At 42.7% G+C, this 19,846-nt stretch overlaps 1 protein-coding gene across 3 annotated transcripts in view; it reads left to right on the plus strand.

Moving 5' to 3' along the window:
- Nucleotides 1–1,038: 1,038 nt before the first annotated feature.
- ccdc68 (coiled-coil domain containing 68) overlaps nucleotides 1,039–19,846 on the plus strand; it is a 74,835-nt gene continuing 56,027 nt past the window's right edge. Inside the window, exons 1-3 of one of the 3 annotated variants that reach the window (XM_033033331.1) lie at nucleotides 1,041–1,435; nucleotides 14,101–14,236; nucleotides 17,320–17,406. In XM_033033331.1, coding sequence (XP_032889222.1) covers nucleotides 14,120–14,236; nucleotides 17,320–17,406 — 204 coding nt within the window. In that variant the 5' untranslated portion in view covers nucleotides 1,041–1,435; nucleotides 14,101–14,119. Of the gene's footprint in view, nucleotides 1,436–14,096; nucleotides 14,237–17,319; nucleotides 17,407–19,846 lie in introns of all 3 variants that reach the window. The other 2 variants (XM_033033322.1, XM_033033337.1) reach the window with 2 other exon arrangements.

Genomic DNA, 19,846 nt, shown 5'->3' on the forward strand with positions numbered 1-19,846 from the left:
GGTGGTTTACCAGAATGATGCATGGATTAAAGAGTATTAGATTTAGACGGATTGTTTTCTCTGGAATACCAGAGGTTGAGGCGAGATCTGATAGCAGTATATCAAATTAGTATATTATGGGCCAAAGGGCCTGCTCCCGCACTGTACTGATCTATGTTCTTTGTTCCAATGGACCTCAACAGGTTCCCACATAATACCTCCAAAATCCCTATAATTTAGGTCCTTAACCTGTCTGTTAGTCCTATCCTTTTCTATAACTACTTAAAAACTAATAGCATTGTGGTTATTTGCCTCAAAGTTCTCCCCCACTGATGCTTCATTCACATGTCCTACCTTGTTCACTAAGATCCAGCATTGCACTCTCTCTAGTACGGCTCTTTACAAAGAAGCTTTAGAAACATAGTTACAGAAACATAGAAAATAGGTGCTATCTGCAATCTTCCAACACATCTGCTCATCTAATTCACGCTGACTATTTGAAGGCCTATGATATAGTCCCATTAAAGTGATCATTTGCTTCCTGTTTCTAAGTTTGACCCATAAAGCCTCATTGGACTGTTCGATCGGTTTTGGAATCAAGGCCTAACCACTGAGTCCAGATGAAGTCAGATTTTATCATTAGTACAGGATATGTGTACTACCAAAGTGATAGCAACATCCTGGTGGAATAAAGATATATCTCTGTCCCATATTAGTACATTACACTATTATTTTCATAGATCTATGGAGTCAATTATGTAATATCTATGATGAGGTTTTTCTAAAATGGCTGGCTTAGTTAGAAATAAACTCCCTGGGAAGGTTGAAATATAATCATTCCTAATAACACAATGGGTATGATCATCTTCCTTGTTTAGGCACACTTGTATTTTAAACGCCCAGCTTTTATTTGACAGGGAAAGTCTGCACTGTTTATGGTAATATACTAAACATCACATGGTCTTATGCTAATATAGGAAATAATAGTTCCTTGGCTATCTTAAACCAAGTTCTCTCTCTCAGGGTTTAACTGAAATTGTCACTATACTATTTTGAAAGCCTTTGCCAGTAATAGTACACTTGGAAATATTCAGACTGATTCACATTCAGAAGTTTTGTTTTTACAGGATTTCTACACGGCAAACAGCTGAATGTATGACGACCCAGCTTTAAGAAATGTTTTTTTACTGTTGGCAACCTGCCAAAGAGGAAGTACAAAGGTGTAGCTTGAGTTTCAGAAACAATTAACATGTTGTGCAGTGTAGACAAGAATGAAAGAGTTTCAATAGATCATCGGCTACAAAACGTTTCAACTAGCTGCACAAATGAATATCACCGTGCTCAATGCTTTGGATAACCTGCTTACAAAGCGTTCGTGCTGGTAGCAGCTCGTTCAGCAGGTGCAGTATTACAGGCATTTCCAGTTTTCAAAGATCCACTTCCATTTTAGAAAGGTGAGTATTATTTACTTTTTTTTTACTCAGAAGTAATAATAATCCTGATTACATAAATTATTTTTGTTAAGGAAATCTGATGTGTTTTCTGTAAGAAGGATCTGCAGATGCTGGTTAAAACCAAAGCTGGACACAAAAAGCTGGAGTAACTAAGCTCTCTCTGGAATACATCCAGTGAATTCTCCTCCACTGCCTTCTGTGGCAGAGAATTCCACAGATTCAACTCTCTGGGTGAAAAAGTTTTTCCTCATCTCAGTTCTACGAACAAGCCCTTTCAAACTTAGAAACATAGAAAATAGGTGCAGGAGTAGGCCATTCGGCCTTTCGAGCCTGCACCACCATTCAATATGATCATCGTTGTTCATACCAAATTAGTACCCGTTCCGGCTTTTTCCCATATCCCTTGATTCCATAGCCCTAAGAGCTAAATTTAACTCTCTCTTGAAAACATCCAGTGAATTGGCCTCCACAGCCAGGTGTCATTGAATTCCACAGATTCACAACTCTCTGGGTGAAAAGGTTTTTCCTCATCTCAGTCCTAAATGGTCTACCCCTTATTCTTAAACTGTGACCCCTGGTTCGGGACTCCCCCAACATTGGGAACATTTTTCCTGCATCTAGCCTGTCCAATCCCTTAAGAATTTTATGTGTGTCAATAAGATGCCCTCTCATCATTCTAAATTACAGTGAATATAAGGATCTCGATCCAAAATGTCACCCATTCCTTCTCTCCAGAGATGCTGCCTGTCCTGCTGAGTTACTCCAGCATTTTGTGTCTATTCTCAGAACATTGTCCTGAATTAACAGTTCATTGGGAGCTCAGGGAGAATTAACAGCGGTATAGCATTGCATACACATAAATAATCGATGGTTAATTTCCTTTCATCATTGATTGACGTCTAGAATTAGTGAGTCAGGACAAAGACCACTCTTGTAAAGTGGGGCCACCGGGTAAAAGAAAATTGCACATAAACCAGTAAAAGGAGGGTAGATGCGGTTAGAAGCAAATGGGGAGAAGATAAAGGATGAGTGGAGAATGTAGGAAGGTATATATTAGTTCAAGCAATGGGTAACGGTTGATAGGTAGAAGTGGGTTACAATCTGAGGAAGGGTCTCAACTGAAAATCAAATGAGTGCCTGTCAATACATAATTACTTTCAAAAGTATTAATAGTCAAGTTGATGATGTGCTGCATTGTACCTTTTACTGGGACACACAAAGGCACTGAAAAAAGCACACTGGACAGATTGGCTCAACAGGCCATATAGTTCTGAGCAGTCCCATATTCTGATCAGTTTGGTTCTTACTTTTTACTGTACATCTTTTTAGTACTGAGGCATAAACAGGAAATGCTGAAAACGCTCAGCAAGATGATCAGCCACGATCATATTGAATGGCGGTGCTGGCTCGAAGGGCCGAATTGTCTATTCCTACACCTATTTTCTATGTCTCTATGTTTCTATAACGATCTAGATCAAATGCCCTTACACAAAACTAGGAAGGAGAGAAAACAACCAAACATAGACTCGGCAATTGTTTTGTTAAACACTTATGTTCAGTACGCCTTGGCCTACATGGTCTCCCAGTTGCCAAACATTTTAACTCCCCTACTCATTCCCATACTGACCTTTCTGTCCTGGGCTTCCAGAGATGTTGTCTGACCAGCTGAGTTACTCCAACATTTTGTGTCTATCCTCATCTTTTTATGGTGTGGGGAGAGCAAAGGGATAAAGAGGACAAATAAATATATTTGACAGGGTAAGACTCTGTGTTGCCATGGTGATGTTGCTAATAATGCTTTTTCCACCATGGACATGTTTGTTTTTCTTTAATATCTATTTTTTGCAGTATTTCTTCTTCTGCTGTCTTGCATAATTTATGTTTTGTGTGTTTGTTTGAGACCATCTGCCTGTGATGCTGCTGTAAGTAAGGCTTTTCATTGTACCTGTACCACACCTATACCTGTGCACATTGACAATAAAATCAGCATGATTTTAGGTACCATTCCTCCCCCACCCTGTCTGCAATTTAAAACTAACTAAAGGGCCTGTCCCATGAGCATGCGACTGCATGCGACAAGCGCGACCTAACGAGGTCGCTTGAGCCGTACGGCCTTGCGGGGCCGGTCCTACTTAGATCGCCGGAACCGTATGGAGTTGTGACCCGACATCGCACGGGGCTCCGAAAAACTGACACTGTTCAAACATTCCGCGCGACAACGGCCTGCCGGCCCGCAGCCGCATTGAGGCCGTGCGCACCGCCTCGACGGGTGTACGCAATGTCTCGACGCTGCATGCACCGTCTTGACGCCGTACGCACCGTCTTGACGGCGTACGCCTAGCGCGAACTTCCCGCGGACTTCGCTCGAACTACACGTCAACTCGTACGGGATCACTCGACGTCCGCGCGGCCCCCGCTTCCGGTTTAGTCGCGCTCGCCACATACAGTCGCATGCTGGTGGAACCGGCCCTGTACGGGGATCACTCGACCTCCGCGCGGCCCCTGCTTCCGGTTTGGTCGCGCTTGCCGCATGCAGTCGCATGCTCGTGGGACAGGCCCTTAACTTCCTTATTTTCCTATTCTGACAAAAAGTCTATAACCGAACATTAATTCTGTTTCTCTTTCCTACAACCGGTGCCTAACCTGTTAAATGTTCCAGTATTATTTTGGTTTTCAGATTTCAATTATCTATATTTTTCTGGTTTTCATTTATCTGTTAGTATTCCATCTGTTGATGACTCGGATTATTGAAGAATACATTGAGGGGACATTGAATCTTATAGAATAGTGAAAGGCTTGGATAGAGTGGATGTGGAGAGGATGTATCCATTACTGGGAGAGTCTATGACGAAAGGCCATAGCCTCAGAATTAAAGGACATTCTTTTGGGAAGGAGATGAGGAGGAATTTCTTTAGTAAGAGTGTGGTGAATCTGTGGAATTCGTTGCAAAAGGCTGTGGAGGCAAAGGCAGTGGATATTTTTGAGGCAGAGATAGATAGATTCTTGATTAGTACGGGTGTCAGTGGTTGTGGGGAGAAGGCAGGAGAATGAGGTTAGGAGGGAGAGATAGATCAGCAATGATTGAATGGTGGAGTAGACTTGATGGGCCGAATGGCCTAACTCTACTCCTATCTCTTATGACCCTATGACCTTATAAGATCTATTATTGAGGGAGCTACTTCAATGTTGTTACGGATCTTGCCATTAACGGTATACTTTCCCCCTACATTCCACCTCCCAATGTGCAGCACCTCACACTTGATCATATTAAACTCCATCTGCCATTTATCTGCCCTGTTCTGTAGCTGATCTATCTCCAGCTCTATATTTTAACAGCCTTCCTCATTGTCCGCAATTCCATTAATTCTGGATAGACACAAAATGCTGGAGTACCTCAGCGAGACAGGCAGCATCTCTGGAGAGAAGGAATAGGTAACGTTTTGTGTCGAGACCCTCCATCAATTTTGGTTTCATTTGTAAAATGACTAATCAACCCAACTACATTTACTTCCATGTCATTTATATATATCACATATAACAAAGTTTTATTGGTCATATATCTCCAGCCAAAATAACTCCCAACACAGCCCTCTGTCTTTTATGAGTCAGCTAGTTCTGAATCCAAATGACCTGGTCACAGTGGATCCCATGCGTCTTATACCTCTGGGTCAGCATACCATGAGGGGCTTTTTCATATGCCATACTAAATTCCATGTAGACAGCATCCACTGCCCCACCCTCATCCATCACCTTCGTTGTATCCTTTAAAAAAACCTCAAGTGTGTAAGACATGACTTGCTGTGACAAAGCAAACTGACTATTCTTAATCATGCTGACTATCCCTAATTATCCCATTATCTTCCAAATGAGAGTAAATCCTAACCCAAAGGATGCTCTCCAATAGCTTCCCAACCACTGACGTGAGGCTCACCGGCCAATAATGTTATGGATTATCTCTACTTTCCTTCTCATAAACAAAGGAACAACATTGGCCACTCTCCAGTCTTCTAGGATGTTACCAGCGGCTAGTGAAGATAAAACCATCTTTGTCAAAGCTCCAGCAATTTCCGCTCTTTCCTCTCTGAATAACCATGGGTAAATCCCATCATGCCCTGGGGATTTATCCACCTTAATGTATTTCTATAGTCATCACCTCCTTGATCTCAAACTGCCCTTGCAGTTTGTAATCACATTGTTTTCTATGTCATTTTCCTGAGTGAATAAGATGCAAAATAGTACCTTGTCTACATGTGCTGCCTCCAAGCATACAATCCTTGTTTGGACACACCCTCTCCCCGTTCCCCTTATTGTTAATGTACATATAAAAATCTTTTGTATTTTATGCAATCCCACTCACCAATTACGTTTTGTTGGCCCTTGTAGGCCCTTTTAGGAATCCCTCCAGGGTACATCCAACAAATTCTGCCCTGAATAAACCTTTCTTACCGAGTTAAGTTCAGTCAATATTAAAGACGTTAAAGTCGCTCACTTCAAACAACTTTGTTTCTTTTAATAATAATAATAATAATAATAATAAATACTTTATTGATCCCCTCAGGGAAATTCAGATGTCCAGAAGCCCCCAACCAACAAACCCACAGATTCAAAACGAACGCAGACAGAAAAATACATAGAATACAATGTGGACACTGCCTGAGAGCAATAAATACTTAAAAAGACCAATAATTAACAATTAAAAATTAAAAATTGCAAAATGCATCCCCCTACAGCCTAGCGGTCCGAATTATAAAATCTAATGGCTGCAGAGGTGAAGGATCTCCTGAACCGCTCCGTTCTACAGGGCAGGGAGAGGAGCCGGTTGTTGTTCCGAGTGCTCTTTTGACTCTCCAGAATTAGATGGAGGGGATGCCCGGGGTTTTTCAGGATGACCTGCACCTTGTGCCTCATACGCCTCTCAAGCACATCCATCCCAGAGTCTACTCTCCCCTCCAGCACTGAGCTAGCTCGTTTAACCAGTTTGACCAGCTTCTTGTTGTTTTTGCACTAATGACTGTTGCCCCCAGCAGACAACAGCGTAGAAAATAACACTTGCAACCACAGTGTTGTAAAACATGTGCAGCATTTCATTACACACATTGAAGGATTTGAGCCTTCTGAGGAAAAAGAGTCTGCTCTGGCCTTTTTTGTAGAGGGAGTCAGAGTTGACAGACCAGTCCAGTTTGTTATCAAGGTGCACTCCAAGGTATTTATATGTCTGCACCACCTCAATGTCAGCCCCTGCAGCGTTGACCGGCTGAAGGGGGAGCTTGGACCTGCCAAAGTTAACCACCATCTCTTTAGTCTTAGTTGTGTTCAGGATTAGACAGTTCTCTTCACTCCAGGCACAAAAGTAACTGGTGAAGTTCCTGTATTCCTCCTCCTGCCTGTTCCTTACACATGCCACAATCGCTTTTGCACCGTTCTGTAATCTGTCTACATGTCTGTTCCTCTATCTCCTACTGGACATGAGATACATACAGTCCTAAGTAAAGTGAGGTAACAATTGTGAATCCCTGGGAATCCGTTCGTTGAGCCCTATTTCATTCTTGGGAAGAATTGCTAACCTTCATGTTGTGTCTTGTGCAATAACAGTAGATGCCATTGCTCTATTCTGCCTGGTTACCATCTCTTTGATCAATGGTAATAGGAGCAGACCAGTGCATCAGTTAATATGGTCCCCTTCAATTGGTTTATATTGTGCTTGGACAGCAATGTAATTACTAATTTTTACTTGCTCGGTTGCAATTTCAAATGCTTGAAATTATTCATGTTGCAGTAGTATTCAAGATGTATTCTAACTCAGAAGCTAAACAGAAGTTTAAAAAATATATAACTAGACTAAGTGGGACCCGTTGGGTCCATGTTCACAAGGGAGGGCTGGTCCCCCACCGCAATATTCCACCTCTCCACCAATTCCAATATTGGTGGCCAGTGGGGTGGGGCTTTCTGGAGCGCTGGTATGGGTGTTATGGGCTGAAGGGATTCTTGGGGTGGCAGCTCAGCCCCTCAAGCCTGATGTGCTGGCAGCTCACTCACAGCTGTGGGCTGGCAATTGACTCACAGCTATTCCTTGAATTCCATTTCAAGCAGGTGCAAGGCCACCAAATACAAGTGTCGTTTCATACCAGTTTAAGCAGGTTGAGGCCACCAAATTCAAGTGCAGTTTCATACCATTTCATGCTGGGTGCAAGGCCACCAAATTCAAATGCAGTTTCATACCATTTCATGCTGGGTGCAAGGCCACCACATTCAAATGCAGCTTCATACCATTTCAAGCTGGGTGAAACCACCATAAAACCACACAAAACACCACACTCACAGTTCAATAGACATTCAGTGTGTTCAGTTGATTCACAGCTCAGACAGTCATGACCTCTCCCTCCCTCATCATGCAGAGACTGAGCCACACCCACACTGTGCGGGTTTTTATAATCCCTCCCCCCCCACCGGAAAAGGTGTGGCCTTCATGGCGTGACTGACAGGAGAGAGATTCTCAACATTTTTTAAACACTAATAACACTTTTATTTTTCAATGATGGGAAGAATCCTCTGCACCTGATGAGAGGAGGGGTACTGAGTAAGATGGCCAAATATCACAGCCGCAAGTGGTAGCGTTTATCTAAAATCAATATACAGCGCAAACAGAAGTTGTCAAGTTTAGACCACCAACCATTTGCAGTGCTTTTACTTCAACCCAAAACCCCACCAACCATTTGCAGTGCTTTACTTCAACCCAAACCCCACCAACCATTTGCAGTGCTTTTACTTCAACCCATCCACATTTTCATTTTCAAACCACATTAAGGGCACTCAAGGTCAGTAAAACCTAACTCACAGTTTAGTGGACATGTGTTCAGTGTTATTCACTGCTCAGACTGAGAGACGTGACCCTCTCACTTCCCCCATCTTGCAGAGACTGACTGAGGCACAACACTCCCAAGTTTTATAATCCCTCCCCCCTCCCGGAAGGGGCTTGGCTTTCATGGCGTGATTGACAGGAAAGAGATTCTCAACATTTTTTAAAACACAAATAACTCTTTTATTTTTCATTGATGGGAGGAATCCTCTGCACCTGATGAGCGGAGGGGGACTGAGTAGGATGGCCATAAATCACAGCCGTAATTGGTAGCGATTTTTCTAAAATCAATATAAAATGAAAACAGGAAGTTGTCAAGTTACCACCACCAACAACCATTTGCAGTGCAGCATTTCAAAGCAGTTACCACCACCAACAAGCATTTGCAGTGCAGCATTTCAAAGCAGTTACCACGTTTTCATTTTCAAACCACATTAAGGGCACTCACAGTTAAGACATGTGTTCAGTGTTATTCACAGCTCAGAGAGACGTGACCCTCTCGCTTCCTCCATCTTGCAGAGACTGAGTAAGGCACAACACTTCTGGGTTTTATAGTCCCTCGCCACTCCCACCAGCAGGGGCTGCAGAGAGAATGTCAATATTTTTAAAACATTAATAACGCTTTCATTTTTCATCGATGGGAAAAATCCTCTGAGTAAGATGGTCAAAAATCACAGCCGTAAGTGGCAGTGTTTTTTCAAAAATCATGAAACAGAAAAACAGGAAGTGGTCAAGATCTTACTTTTACTAATATAGATAGATTATCAAACACACCCATGAGATTATATTATCAAATTGTGGTAGCATTACTTTGTTTAAAATCTTTCTCCTCCATCTCCTGTGCTTATTCTGCATTTACCTTCAGTAAATATCAGTTGTTTGTTTGTGAAATTATCATAAAAATACGTTCAAAAATTAAGATTTATTTTTCTAATACGTAGTTTTATTGACATTCTGGGTGAGTCAACTGCACATTTGTGGTTTTGTTTCTTCACACTTCATACAGTCACTTCAGCAACGTAAATATTTAAACACACATATTTGGTTTAAATTCAACTTATTACAGTATATACATTTTCTTGCTCAGCATTCTGTCCAGAGAACAAGATAATATTTAACTGAAGAATAGCCATAGTACAATTATTTGGTACCACATTAGTTTTGTTTAGAGATAAAGCACAGAAACATGCCCATCAGCCCACTGAGTCCGCAAGGACCAGCAATTAACACTATCCAACAGCACCCGTAGTCGGGATCAAACTGAGGTCGGTAAGGCAACGACTGCACCATTGCACCCATATTGTTTGGACATTTTTGTTGAGCATAGAACAGCCAGGAGTTGCAGCAGCTGAATACTTCCAAACAAACGGATTCACAGCAGTGAATGTAACAGCTGACAGTGGACCGTGAGGTAACAAATCTGAAGCAGGACATTCAATACTGCACTGGATTAGTAGGTATTAGATATAAGGAGTGATTGGACAAACTTGGATTGTTTTTATCAGTTCATAAGTGATAGGAGCAGAAATAGGCCATTCGGTCCATCAAGTCTACTCCGCCATGCAATCATGGCTGATCTATCTCTCCCTCCTAACCCCATTCCCCTGCCTTCTTCCCATAACCCCTGAGACCTCTATTTTCTATTTTCTCTGGATATATAGGAGGTTGAGAGGAGACCTGATAAATACATTGGCAGTATATGGATAGATAATCGGAACCTTTTTCAACGGTGCTTTATTTGCCACATGTGCAACTGCACAGTGAAATTCCTTTCCCAGGGCTTTCGGGGCTGTTGGTGGAAGCAGCTATGATAGTGGCATTTAAGAGGCAAATGGGTATGTGGGGATACGGGGGTACGGATACCACGCAGGCAAAGGAGAATAGTTCAACTTGGTATCATGTTCGGCACAGATATTGTGGGCCGATTCTTGTGCTGCACTATTCTGTGTTTTCTGTTTTTAAATTAATCTATTAGAAAGGTAGCAGAGGATAGACAGATGCTGGTGCCCGAGAGAATTTTATTGTCAAGTGACCCAAAATGGACCAATGATATTCTTACTTACAGCAGCAGTACTGTATAACAGATTTGTAAACACAGTACTCATAAGATCATAAGGGATAGGAGTAGAGTTAGGCCATTCAGCCCATCATGCCCACTCTGCCATTCAATCATGGCTGATCTATCTCTCCCTCCTAAACCCATTCTCCTGCCTTCTCCCCAGTACCTCTGTCACCGATACTAATCAAAAATCTATCTATTTCAGTCTACAAAATATCCACTGAATTTGCATGCACAGCCTTCTATGGCAAAGATTTCCATAAATTCACCACCCTCTGACTAAAGAAATGTCTCCTCATCTCCTTCCTAAAAGAACGACCTTTCTTGAAGCCTCCTCTTACAGACTAATAGCCCTGTCTCACGGTGCAAGCTGACCCACGAGGTGCCCCGAGTGAAAGACTCGTGCTTGTGTACGAGATTTCAAGTGTATGATCAAGAGTTTAACCGAGTTTCCACGGGTATGACAAGTTTGCCGTTTACTTGTCATTTCTGCGATGTTCCAAGTTCGTCTCCCGAGTTACTCTTGAGCCAACCCTGAATTAAGGTCTGTTTTAATAAGCAACAGTGGAAACAACAACTTTCTCTCTCAGCAGTTGAAGTTTTATCCTCATCCAAGTTGGCATTTACTGAATTCAGATTCAGATTCAGATTCAATTTTAATTGTCATTGTCAGTGTACAATACAGAGACAACGAAATGCATTTAGCATCTCCCTGGAAGAGCGACATAGCAAATGATTTAAATAAATAATAATAAGTGATAATAAGTGTCCGGGGGGTGGGGGGGTGATTGGCAATCACCGAGGTACGTTGTTGAGTAGAGTGACAGCCGCCGGGAAGAAGCTGTTCCTGGACCTGCTGGTTCGGCAACGGAGAGACCTGTAGCGCCTCCCGGATGGTAGGAGGGTAAACAGTCCATGGTTGGGGTGAGAGCAGTCCTTGGCGATGCTGAGCGCCCTCCGCAGATAACGCTTGTATAACGAATGTATACTTAGAACAACAACCATCTTGGATCGTCAAATCTTGGAAAAAATGAACACATTCCCAAACTAACACAATACCCATGCTCTCACTATATGAGCTTTTACTTGAAATGCAACCGGGAATGTAAATTGCTGTAACCTACTTTGATGAGGATTACAGGCTTCTAGTGCCATATGGTAAAACATTCTCCGAGAGCTTTAAACTGTTTTAAACCCTATCTTTTGATTATCATCTTACCACAATTTTAAATCTGGTGTTCTTAATCGAGGCTAGATTTATGTATTGCAGAACACAAAGTGCTGGAGTTACTCAGCTCCAGGTTTGTTTATTGGATTTAAGTATTGTTCGTGCCAGTGAGGGCCCAGGTTCACGAATAAACCCTGACATTGAAAAGTAAGGTTTGTTCTACTAGGAACATTGTTTAAGCTTCAACTATTAAAGTGGGATTCAGATTTCCGTTCATCGAATAGCAAACACTGACCATTCAGAATGCCTGCTGTTAGACAACGTTGATTAAGGTTAGGTTTAGGTTTATTATTGTCACGTCTACCGATATACAGCGAAAATTCAAATTAGGTAACACTGTACATAAATACCATCAAGCCAAACTTAAGTAAAATAAGCAGAGCGAAGGGAAAGATTCAGAGCGCAAAAAATAGTTCTCTGCATTTTAGCGCATCAGTACCAAAGACAAAGTCCTATATCCGTAGTGGGGTAGAGGTGAATTGGACAGTACCCTAGCATTTGGAAGATATTTCTTTGGAATAATATATACTGGATAATACATTTTCTTTGGAAAATATATAATGATCAAAGTATATTTAGTCAGGCGAAAATCGATACTTTTCTAATTATGCTATCGGTCGAGAGCTGAATTGAATCACAAATTCAGCGCGTTATAGTTTCAATTAGAAGCGTCCAACTAAGAGAGAAGTCTCCCCCCTTTCCAGGGTTAATCATTCCACTGTTTATAATGCTCTCTGCATTATGAAGTCCTCGATAATGAACCCCATGGGCAATCACTACCAAAGTGTCTGCTCACACAGTCAGTACACTTGTCTCCCGTACTAAGTCACCCCAACCCCCTCCTCTCCCTCCACTCTCCACCCTCTCTCCTCCACCCCCTCCCCCCCTTGAGTACCTCGGTCTTATTGTGCATGGGAGAGGGGGAGAAAGAGATGTATACTCACAGAGGCAGAGTCTCTCAGCCTGTGTGAGAGGTAGGGAGGGAGAGAGAGACACACACACACAAGGTGGATGTGAAATCTCACCTGCCTGTTTCAGTGACAGGCACCCGTTGCCAGTGAATGAAGCCACCCCCATCTGTCTCCCCCCCCCTAGTACAATCCCACTGAGTGCTTGCATCATTCTTATTTTTAAGCGATACCTATATTACCACAGCAGATCAACCCTCACTGAGTGCCGCCATGACAGTCTCCCTGATTAACACTGCATCTCCTTTACCTCTTTAGCCTCTCTCTCTATCAAGTCTGACCATCGAACCCTGGAATATTGATCTGCCATTCATGGCCTTCTCACAACCACATTTCAGCAATCGCCACAACATTATAGTCTCAAGAAATGTTTCAGGCTCTAAGTTCATCTGCACTCCCCACACTAATCCTTGCCCATCAGGACAACGTATTCCTTCACCTCTCCCTGCTTGTCCTTCTTTTGACACTTAGCTTCCTAACCTCTACCTTCCAATTGCTGACCTACTACTCTGTTCTCACCACCTCCCCACACCCCTCCTCCCCGACCCCTGTCTCTTACCCTCTATAGCTAATCTCCCTGTGTGGATCAGCTGGGGGAAGGGTGGGGGCAGCGTTTCAGAAGATATTATATTATTATGCTAACATTTATATTAAGATGACTGGAACAGGGATGTAATGCTGAGGCTCTATAAGACACTGGTCAGGTCGCATTTGGAGTACTGTGAGCAAATTTGGGCCCCATATCTGAGGAAGGATGTGCTGTCTCTGGAGAGGGTCCAGAGGAGGTTTACAAGAATGATCCCAGGAATGAGTGGGTTAGCATATGATGACCATTTGAGGTAATGGGTCTGTGCTCACTGGAGTTTAGACAGTTGAGGGGGGACCTCATTGAAACTTACAGAATAATGAAAGGCATAGATAGAGTGGATGTGGAAAGGATGTTTCCACCGGTGGGAGAGTCCAGGACCAGAGATCACAGCCTCTGAATTAAAGGGCGCTCTTTTAGAAAGGAGGTGAGGAGGAACTTTTTTAGTCAGAGGGTAGTTAATCTGTGGAACTCATTGACATAGAAGGCTGTGGAGACCAAGTCAGTGGATGTTTTTAAGGCAGAGATAGACACATTATTATTAGAATGGGTGTCAAGGGTTATGGGGAGAATCTAACCTCACTCGCATGTGACATCAGGAATAATCCAACAAGTATTACCCGTGGTGCTGCTTTTTGATCTTTTGCCTAACTCCCTCTATTCATTTAGATGTAATTACGACTTTCAAAAGACATTTGACAGATGTATGGAAGAAAGGGTTTTAAGGGACACAGGCCAAATGTAGGCAAATGGGTCCAGTCCAGATTGCCAAAAAAGTCGGCATAAACAAGGTGGGCCGATGGGCCTGTTTCCTTGCCATATGACTATGATTCTAAAATGTAATAATGCTCTGACCTGCACATTAACCATCACTGATCAGAAGAGATACAAGAAAATTATCCTGCTTTGAATCATCAAAACTATTTAAGTCATTGCCTAAAGGTTTCTTTTTTGTTACTAATTCAGGTTATATATTATTTGCATCTGTAATGTACAACACAGAGATCAGAGCATTGGAAACTAACAGTCATGAAAAAGAAGAAATAAGTCCATTATATGGATCTGCCATGACACACATCAAAGAAGAGACAGAATATATTAAAGAGGTACATTAATAGTCATTTGATTGGCAATCTACAATGTTATTTGTTTAATCTAGTGATATCATTACTCAAAATATTCATTTGGGGCTCATGTGATGGTCATTAATTAACTTGGAATGTCTGCCAAAATGAAAATGATGCATAAAATCATAGCAAAGTTAACCAATTTGCATCATGAGGACATCACAGTCAGTGGTGGACTTCCTGCATAACAAGAGGCAGTGGTCAAGCATGGAGAGAAGAATGGGGTCCATTGGCTCCATTTACTTAGCAATTTTGGAAGGGTATGAAGGTTGGCGTGGGTAGAGTGGACATGGAGAGGATGTTTCCACTAGTGGGAGAGTCTAGGACCAGAGGCCAAACCTCAGAATAAAAGACATACCTATAGAAAAGAAAGGAGGAAGAATTTCTTTAGTCCGAGGGTGGTGAATCTGTGGAATTAGTTGCCACAGAAGGCAGTGGAGACCAAGTCAATTGATATTTTTAAGGTGGAGATTGATAAGTTCTTGATTTATAGGGGTATCCAGGAGTTATGGGGAGAAGGCAGCAGAATGGGACTGAGAGGGAAGGTAGATCAGCCATGATTGAATGGCAGGGTAGACTTGAGGGGCCGAGTGGCCTAATTCTGCTCCTATCAATTATGAGCTTATGAAGGAGTGGTGGTCAGCAAAGTGGGGTGGATAGTCGATGGCAGCATTCCACAGTTTCAATTCAAGCCAGTAGGGAGTCTAAAAAATGCAGACTGTTAAATGCAAACTACTGCAGATATTAGATATTGGAAACATAACCAGAAAATATTGGAAATATTCATAGATCTGGCATCAACTGGTCAGATTTTAGTGCAACAATCTTTCAGCAGATAATGAAATGTCAGTGAACACATAGAAACAAGGAACTGCAGATGCTGGTTTACAAAAAAAACACAAGGTGCTGGAGTAAAGGGCCTGTCCCACTTTCCCGAGTCCTCTGCCGAGTTGAAAGGAGCTTAAAAAAAAATCAAGATTTTTGTGATCTACGAACTCCTCCTCCCGACTCGCTTTTTACTCGTTGGACTTTTTTGAGTCCCGACTTACCTGATGCCCCGAGTACCTACGGCTGGCATATCGAGCCGCTACGATATATCTACCGACTCCTATGGCCTCCTACAGACTCGCTACGGACCATCTCCGACTTTGAATCAAGGGGAAAACTCGGGAGAATTTGTGAGTAACTCGGGAAAGTGGGACAGGCCCTTAACTCAGCGAGTCAGGTAGCTTCCCTGGAGAACATTGAGATGCTACATGACCTGCTGAGTTACTCCAACCCTTTGTGTCTCTTTTTGTAAACCAGCATCTGTAGTTCCTTATTTCTATATGTTAATTTTTTTGTGACGTTTCATGTCTGGGCCTTTATTCAGACAGATTGTGGGGCAAGGGTTGGCAAGAAAGCTGGAAGACAGGAGGGGCAGAACAAAGTGTGGCAGGTAATCAGTGAACACAGGTGGGGGGGGGGGGGGGGGAGTGGTTGATGAGGTAGATGGGTAGGCAAAGGGAAAAAAGGTATGAGACTAAAGGATTAAAGAGCTGTGAATTGTGAAACTAGAAGAATGGATTTAGGAGAGAGTTAGATAGAGCTCTAGGGGCTAGTGGAGTCAAGGGATATGGGGAGAAGGTAGGCACGGGTTATTGATAGGGGATGATCAGCCATGACCACCATGAATGGCGGTGTTGGCTTGAAGGGCCGAATGGCCTCCACCTGCACCTATTTTCTATGTTTCTATGTTTCTAAGAAAGAAAGTTGGGGGAGGGGAGAAATGGGTGTGAGTCCAGGTGGGTCACGAGGGAAGAAAGGGGGTGTGTGGGGGGGAGATGTTTGTTAGAGGTCACCTAACATTGGAGAATTTGATTTTAATACCATTGGTTTGTAAGCTACCCAAGAGGAATATGAATTTAGTTTTAATTTAGAGATACAGCGCGGAAACAGGCCCTTCGACCCACCAATTCCGCACTGACCAGTGATCCCCGCACATTAACTATCCTACACACACTACAGGGACAATTTGCATTTATACCAAGCCAATTAACCTACCAACCCGTATGTCTTTGGAGTGTGGGAGGAAACCGAAGATCTCAGCGAACACCCATGGGGAGAACATACAAACTCTGTGCAGACAGCACACGTAGTTGGGATTGAACTCGGGTCTCTGGCACCGTAAGACCTGTAAGACAGCAACTCTACCACTGCTCCACTGTGCCAACACTAATTCTTTATAGCCACTGTTTGATGAGTCAAATCTTTCTAGCATATTCTATTTTTATTTTGCATGAATGCACATTTTGTTGCCTGCAGTGATAACCCTGCAAAACATATCCTGGCCACCAATATCCCACTCACCAAGCAACAATTGTAACTTGAATAACTTCGTCCTGTTTATTTATTGGTATTAGATTTCATTCCTTTGAAAGAAAAGAGCCGTTTAAACAGTTTATTGCAACATTATACGTTGTATGGTAAATTACACCCTACTATAAAACTCTGTTAATCTGATACCTTGTGACTTTGGTGCTGGACTGGCAGATTTTCTAGGAGGAGGATTGGATTTTATTCCTATTAATACTCCAACACATCTTTAATACACAACATTTAGATGTTACATGGTAGCATATTACATTTCCTCGAAAACCTGTTTTAAAAGGAGCGTGAGAATTGGATCCTGGTGGTTTAAAAAGAGTGTCGGAAACACGTCCCAGAGAGTATAAAGGAAGCATAGGAAATAGGTTCCTGTTGAGTTTAAGGATTCAGGAAATAGGGCTCTGGTGGGTTTATTAGGAGAGCAAGAAATGCAGTCCTGGTGAGTTTAAAGGGAGTACGGAAAACCAAACCAATGCTGAGCCAAAGGGATTTCTGAGGAATGTTGGCACTTGGCTCTTGGTTATTAAGCATTAAATATTTGGCTAATACAGGCATAGAGCTGGTTCTTGTTTAAGATAAAGTCTCTGGTGCAAACCAAGAGCTTGATTTATGAACAGATTATGAGGTGTCAGTGTTGAAAGTCTGATTATTCCCCCCTCCCCCCCCCCCCCCTCTCTACATTGTCATCCAACTAGATGCGAATTACACTGCGGAGAGTACGAGAGCAGATGTTCACGATTGAAGATGGAGCCACTCACAGCCCATTAACTCAAGAGATAAAGGTACTATTGACTATGTTTGTTGATCTTACTGCTGCTCCCTGACAATGGGGAAAATGTATTTACAAATACAGCGTGGAAACAGGCCCCTCAGCCCACAGAGTCCACGCCGAACATCGATCACCCGTACACTAGTTCTATGTTATCCCAGTTTCACATCCTACACACTCTGGGCTATTTACAGAGCCGATTAACCTATGAACCTTCATGCCTTTGGATTGTGGGAATAAACTGAAGTATTCGGAGAAAACCCACACAGTTACAGGGAGGGGGTACAAACTCCTCACAGGCAGCACCCGTAGCCAGGATCAAACCAGGGTCTCCGTGCTACGAGGCAGCGGCTCTACCAGCTGTGCCACTGTGACTATTAACAAAAATGTGTTGTCAATCGGGAACTGTCTTGCAATGGGTCAATCTTCCACTGCCCTAAGATTGCTGGTTGTTCATCCATCTCATAAGATCATGTGATAGGAGCAGAATTAAGCCATTCGGCCCATCAAGCCTACTTCGCCATTCAATCATGGCTGATCTATCTCTCCCTCGTAAACTTATTCTCCTGCCTTCTCCCCTTAACCTCTGACACCTGTACTAATCAAGAATCTGTCTTTGCCCAAAATATATCCGCTGACTAGGCCCCCAAAACCTTCCGTGGCAAAATATTCCACAGATTCACCACCCTCTGACTAAAGAAATTCCTCATCATCTCCTTCCTAAAAGAACGTCCTTTAATTCTGAGGCTATGACCTCTAGTCCTAGATTTTCCCACTAGTAGAAATATCCTCTCCCCAACCACTCTATCCAAGTCTTTCACCTTTCTGTACATTTCAATGAGACCCCCGTCAGTCTTTTAAACTCCAGCGATTACAGGCCCAGTGCCTGAATAACATTATTCATTCCTACTCGGTCCAGGGCAAAGACTCCCCCCCCCCCCCCCCCTCCCTTCCCCCCTCCACGCCAAGTACATCAGCAGGGTCTGGACCACCGAGGACAGGACAGGATCATCGAGCACATGGTTTGTCAGCACACCCAGGACCATTTGATGGTCAAAGTGTCAGGCTAGATGCAGGAAAAATGTTCCCCATGTTCGGGGAGTCCAGAACCAGGGGTCATGTTTTAAGAATAAGGAGTAGGCCTTTTTATCATTTAAAAATAAATTGGATAGGTATATGGATGGGAAAGGAATGGAGGGTTATGGTCTGAGTGCAGGTAGATGGGACTAGGGGAAAATAAGTGTTCGGCACGGGCCAGTAGGGCCGAGATGGCCTGTTTCCGTGCTGTAATTGTTATATGGTTATATGGTTATATAGGCCATTTAGGACTGAGGTGAGGAAAGCCTTTTTCACCCAGAGAGTTGAAAATCTGTGGAATTCTTGCCATAGAAGGCAGTGGAGGCCAATTCACTGGATGTTTTCAAGAAAGAGTTAGATTTAGCTCTTAGGGCTGAAGGAATCAAAGGATATGCGGAGAAAGCAGGAACGGGGTACAGATTTTGGATGATCAGCCATGATCATATTGAATGGCGGTGCTGGCATGAAGGGCCGAATGGCCTACTTCTGCATCTATTCTCTATGTTTCTATGTTCACTGTCATTGAAATGTTGTGAATGCCTTTGACATTAACTAATATTCAAAATCACATGGGATCAGTTTTTTTGTTTAAAAAAAGCTAAATAAAAACTAAAAAATGCAAATTCATTTGATAGCTCTCTGTCATCTTTTTATGGCCAATTAAGTATGAATAATAAATGCTGGCCTTGTCTTTGGTGCCCAGATTAGGGAAAATTATTGAATTACTTAAGAGCATAGTATGGAATTTGCTTTTGTTACATCTTTTGCTATACTTAGAATTGTCTTTTGATCAGTAACGTACAACTACAGTTATACACGCAATATTGGTTGGTATATGGTTCCTAATCTGAGGAAAGACATTCTTGCCATAGAGGGAGTACAGAGAAGGTTCACCAGACTGATTTCTGGGATGGCAGGACTTTCATATGAAGAAAGACTGGATAGACTCGGCTTGTACTCGCTAGAATTTAGAAGATTGAGGGGGGATCTTATAGAAACTTACAAAATTCTTAAGGGGTTGGACAGGCTAGATGCAGGAAGATTATTCCCGATGTTGGGGAAGTCCAGAACTAGGGGTCACAGTTTAAGGATAAGGGGGAAGTCTTTTAGGACTGAGATGAGAAAATCATTTTTTACACAGAGAGTGGTGAATCTGTGGAATTCTCTGCCACAGAAGGTAGTTGAGGCCAGTTCATGGGCAATATTTAAGAGGGAGTTAGATGTGGCCCTTGTGGCTAAAGGGATCAGGGGGTATGGAGAGAAGGCAGGTACAGGATACTGAGTTGGATGATCAGCCATGATCATATTGAATGGCGGTGCAGGCTCGAAGTTGCCGAATGGCCTACTCCTGCACCTATTTTCTATGTTTCTATGTT

The sequence above is a fragment of the Amblyraja radiata genome, chromosome 1 (genome assembly GCF_010909765.2).
Source record: "Amblyraja radiata isolate CabotCenter1 chromosome 1, sAmbRad1.1.pri, whole genome shotgun sequence".
In the NCBI taxonomy this organism is placed as follows: domain Eukaryota; kingdom Metazoa; phylum Chordata; class Chondrichthyes; order Rajiformes; family Rajidae; genus Amblyraja; species Amblyraja radiata.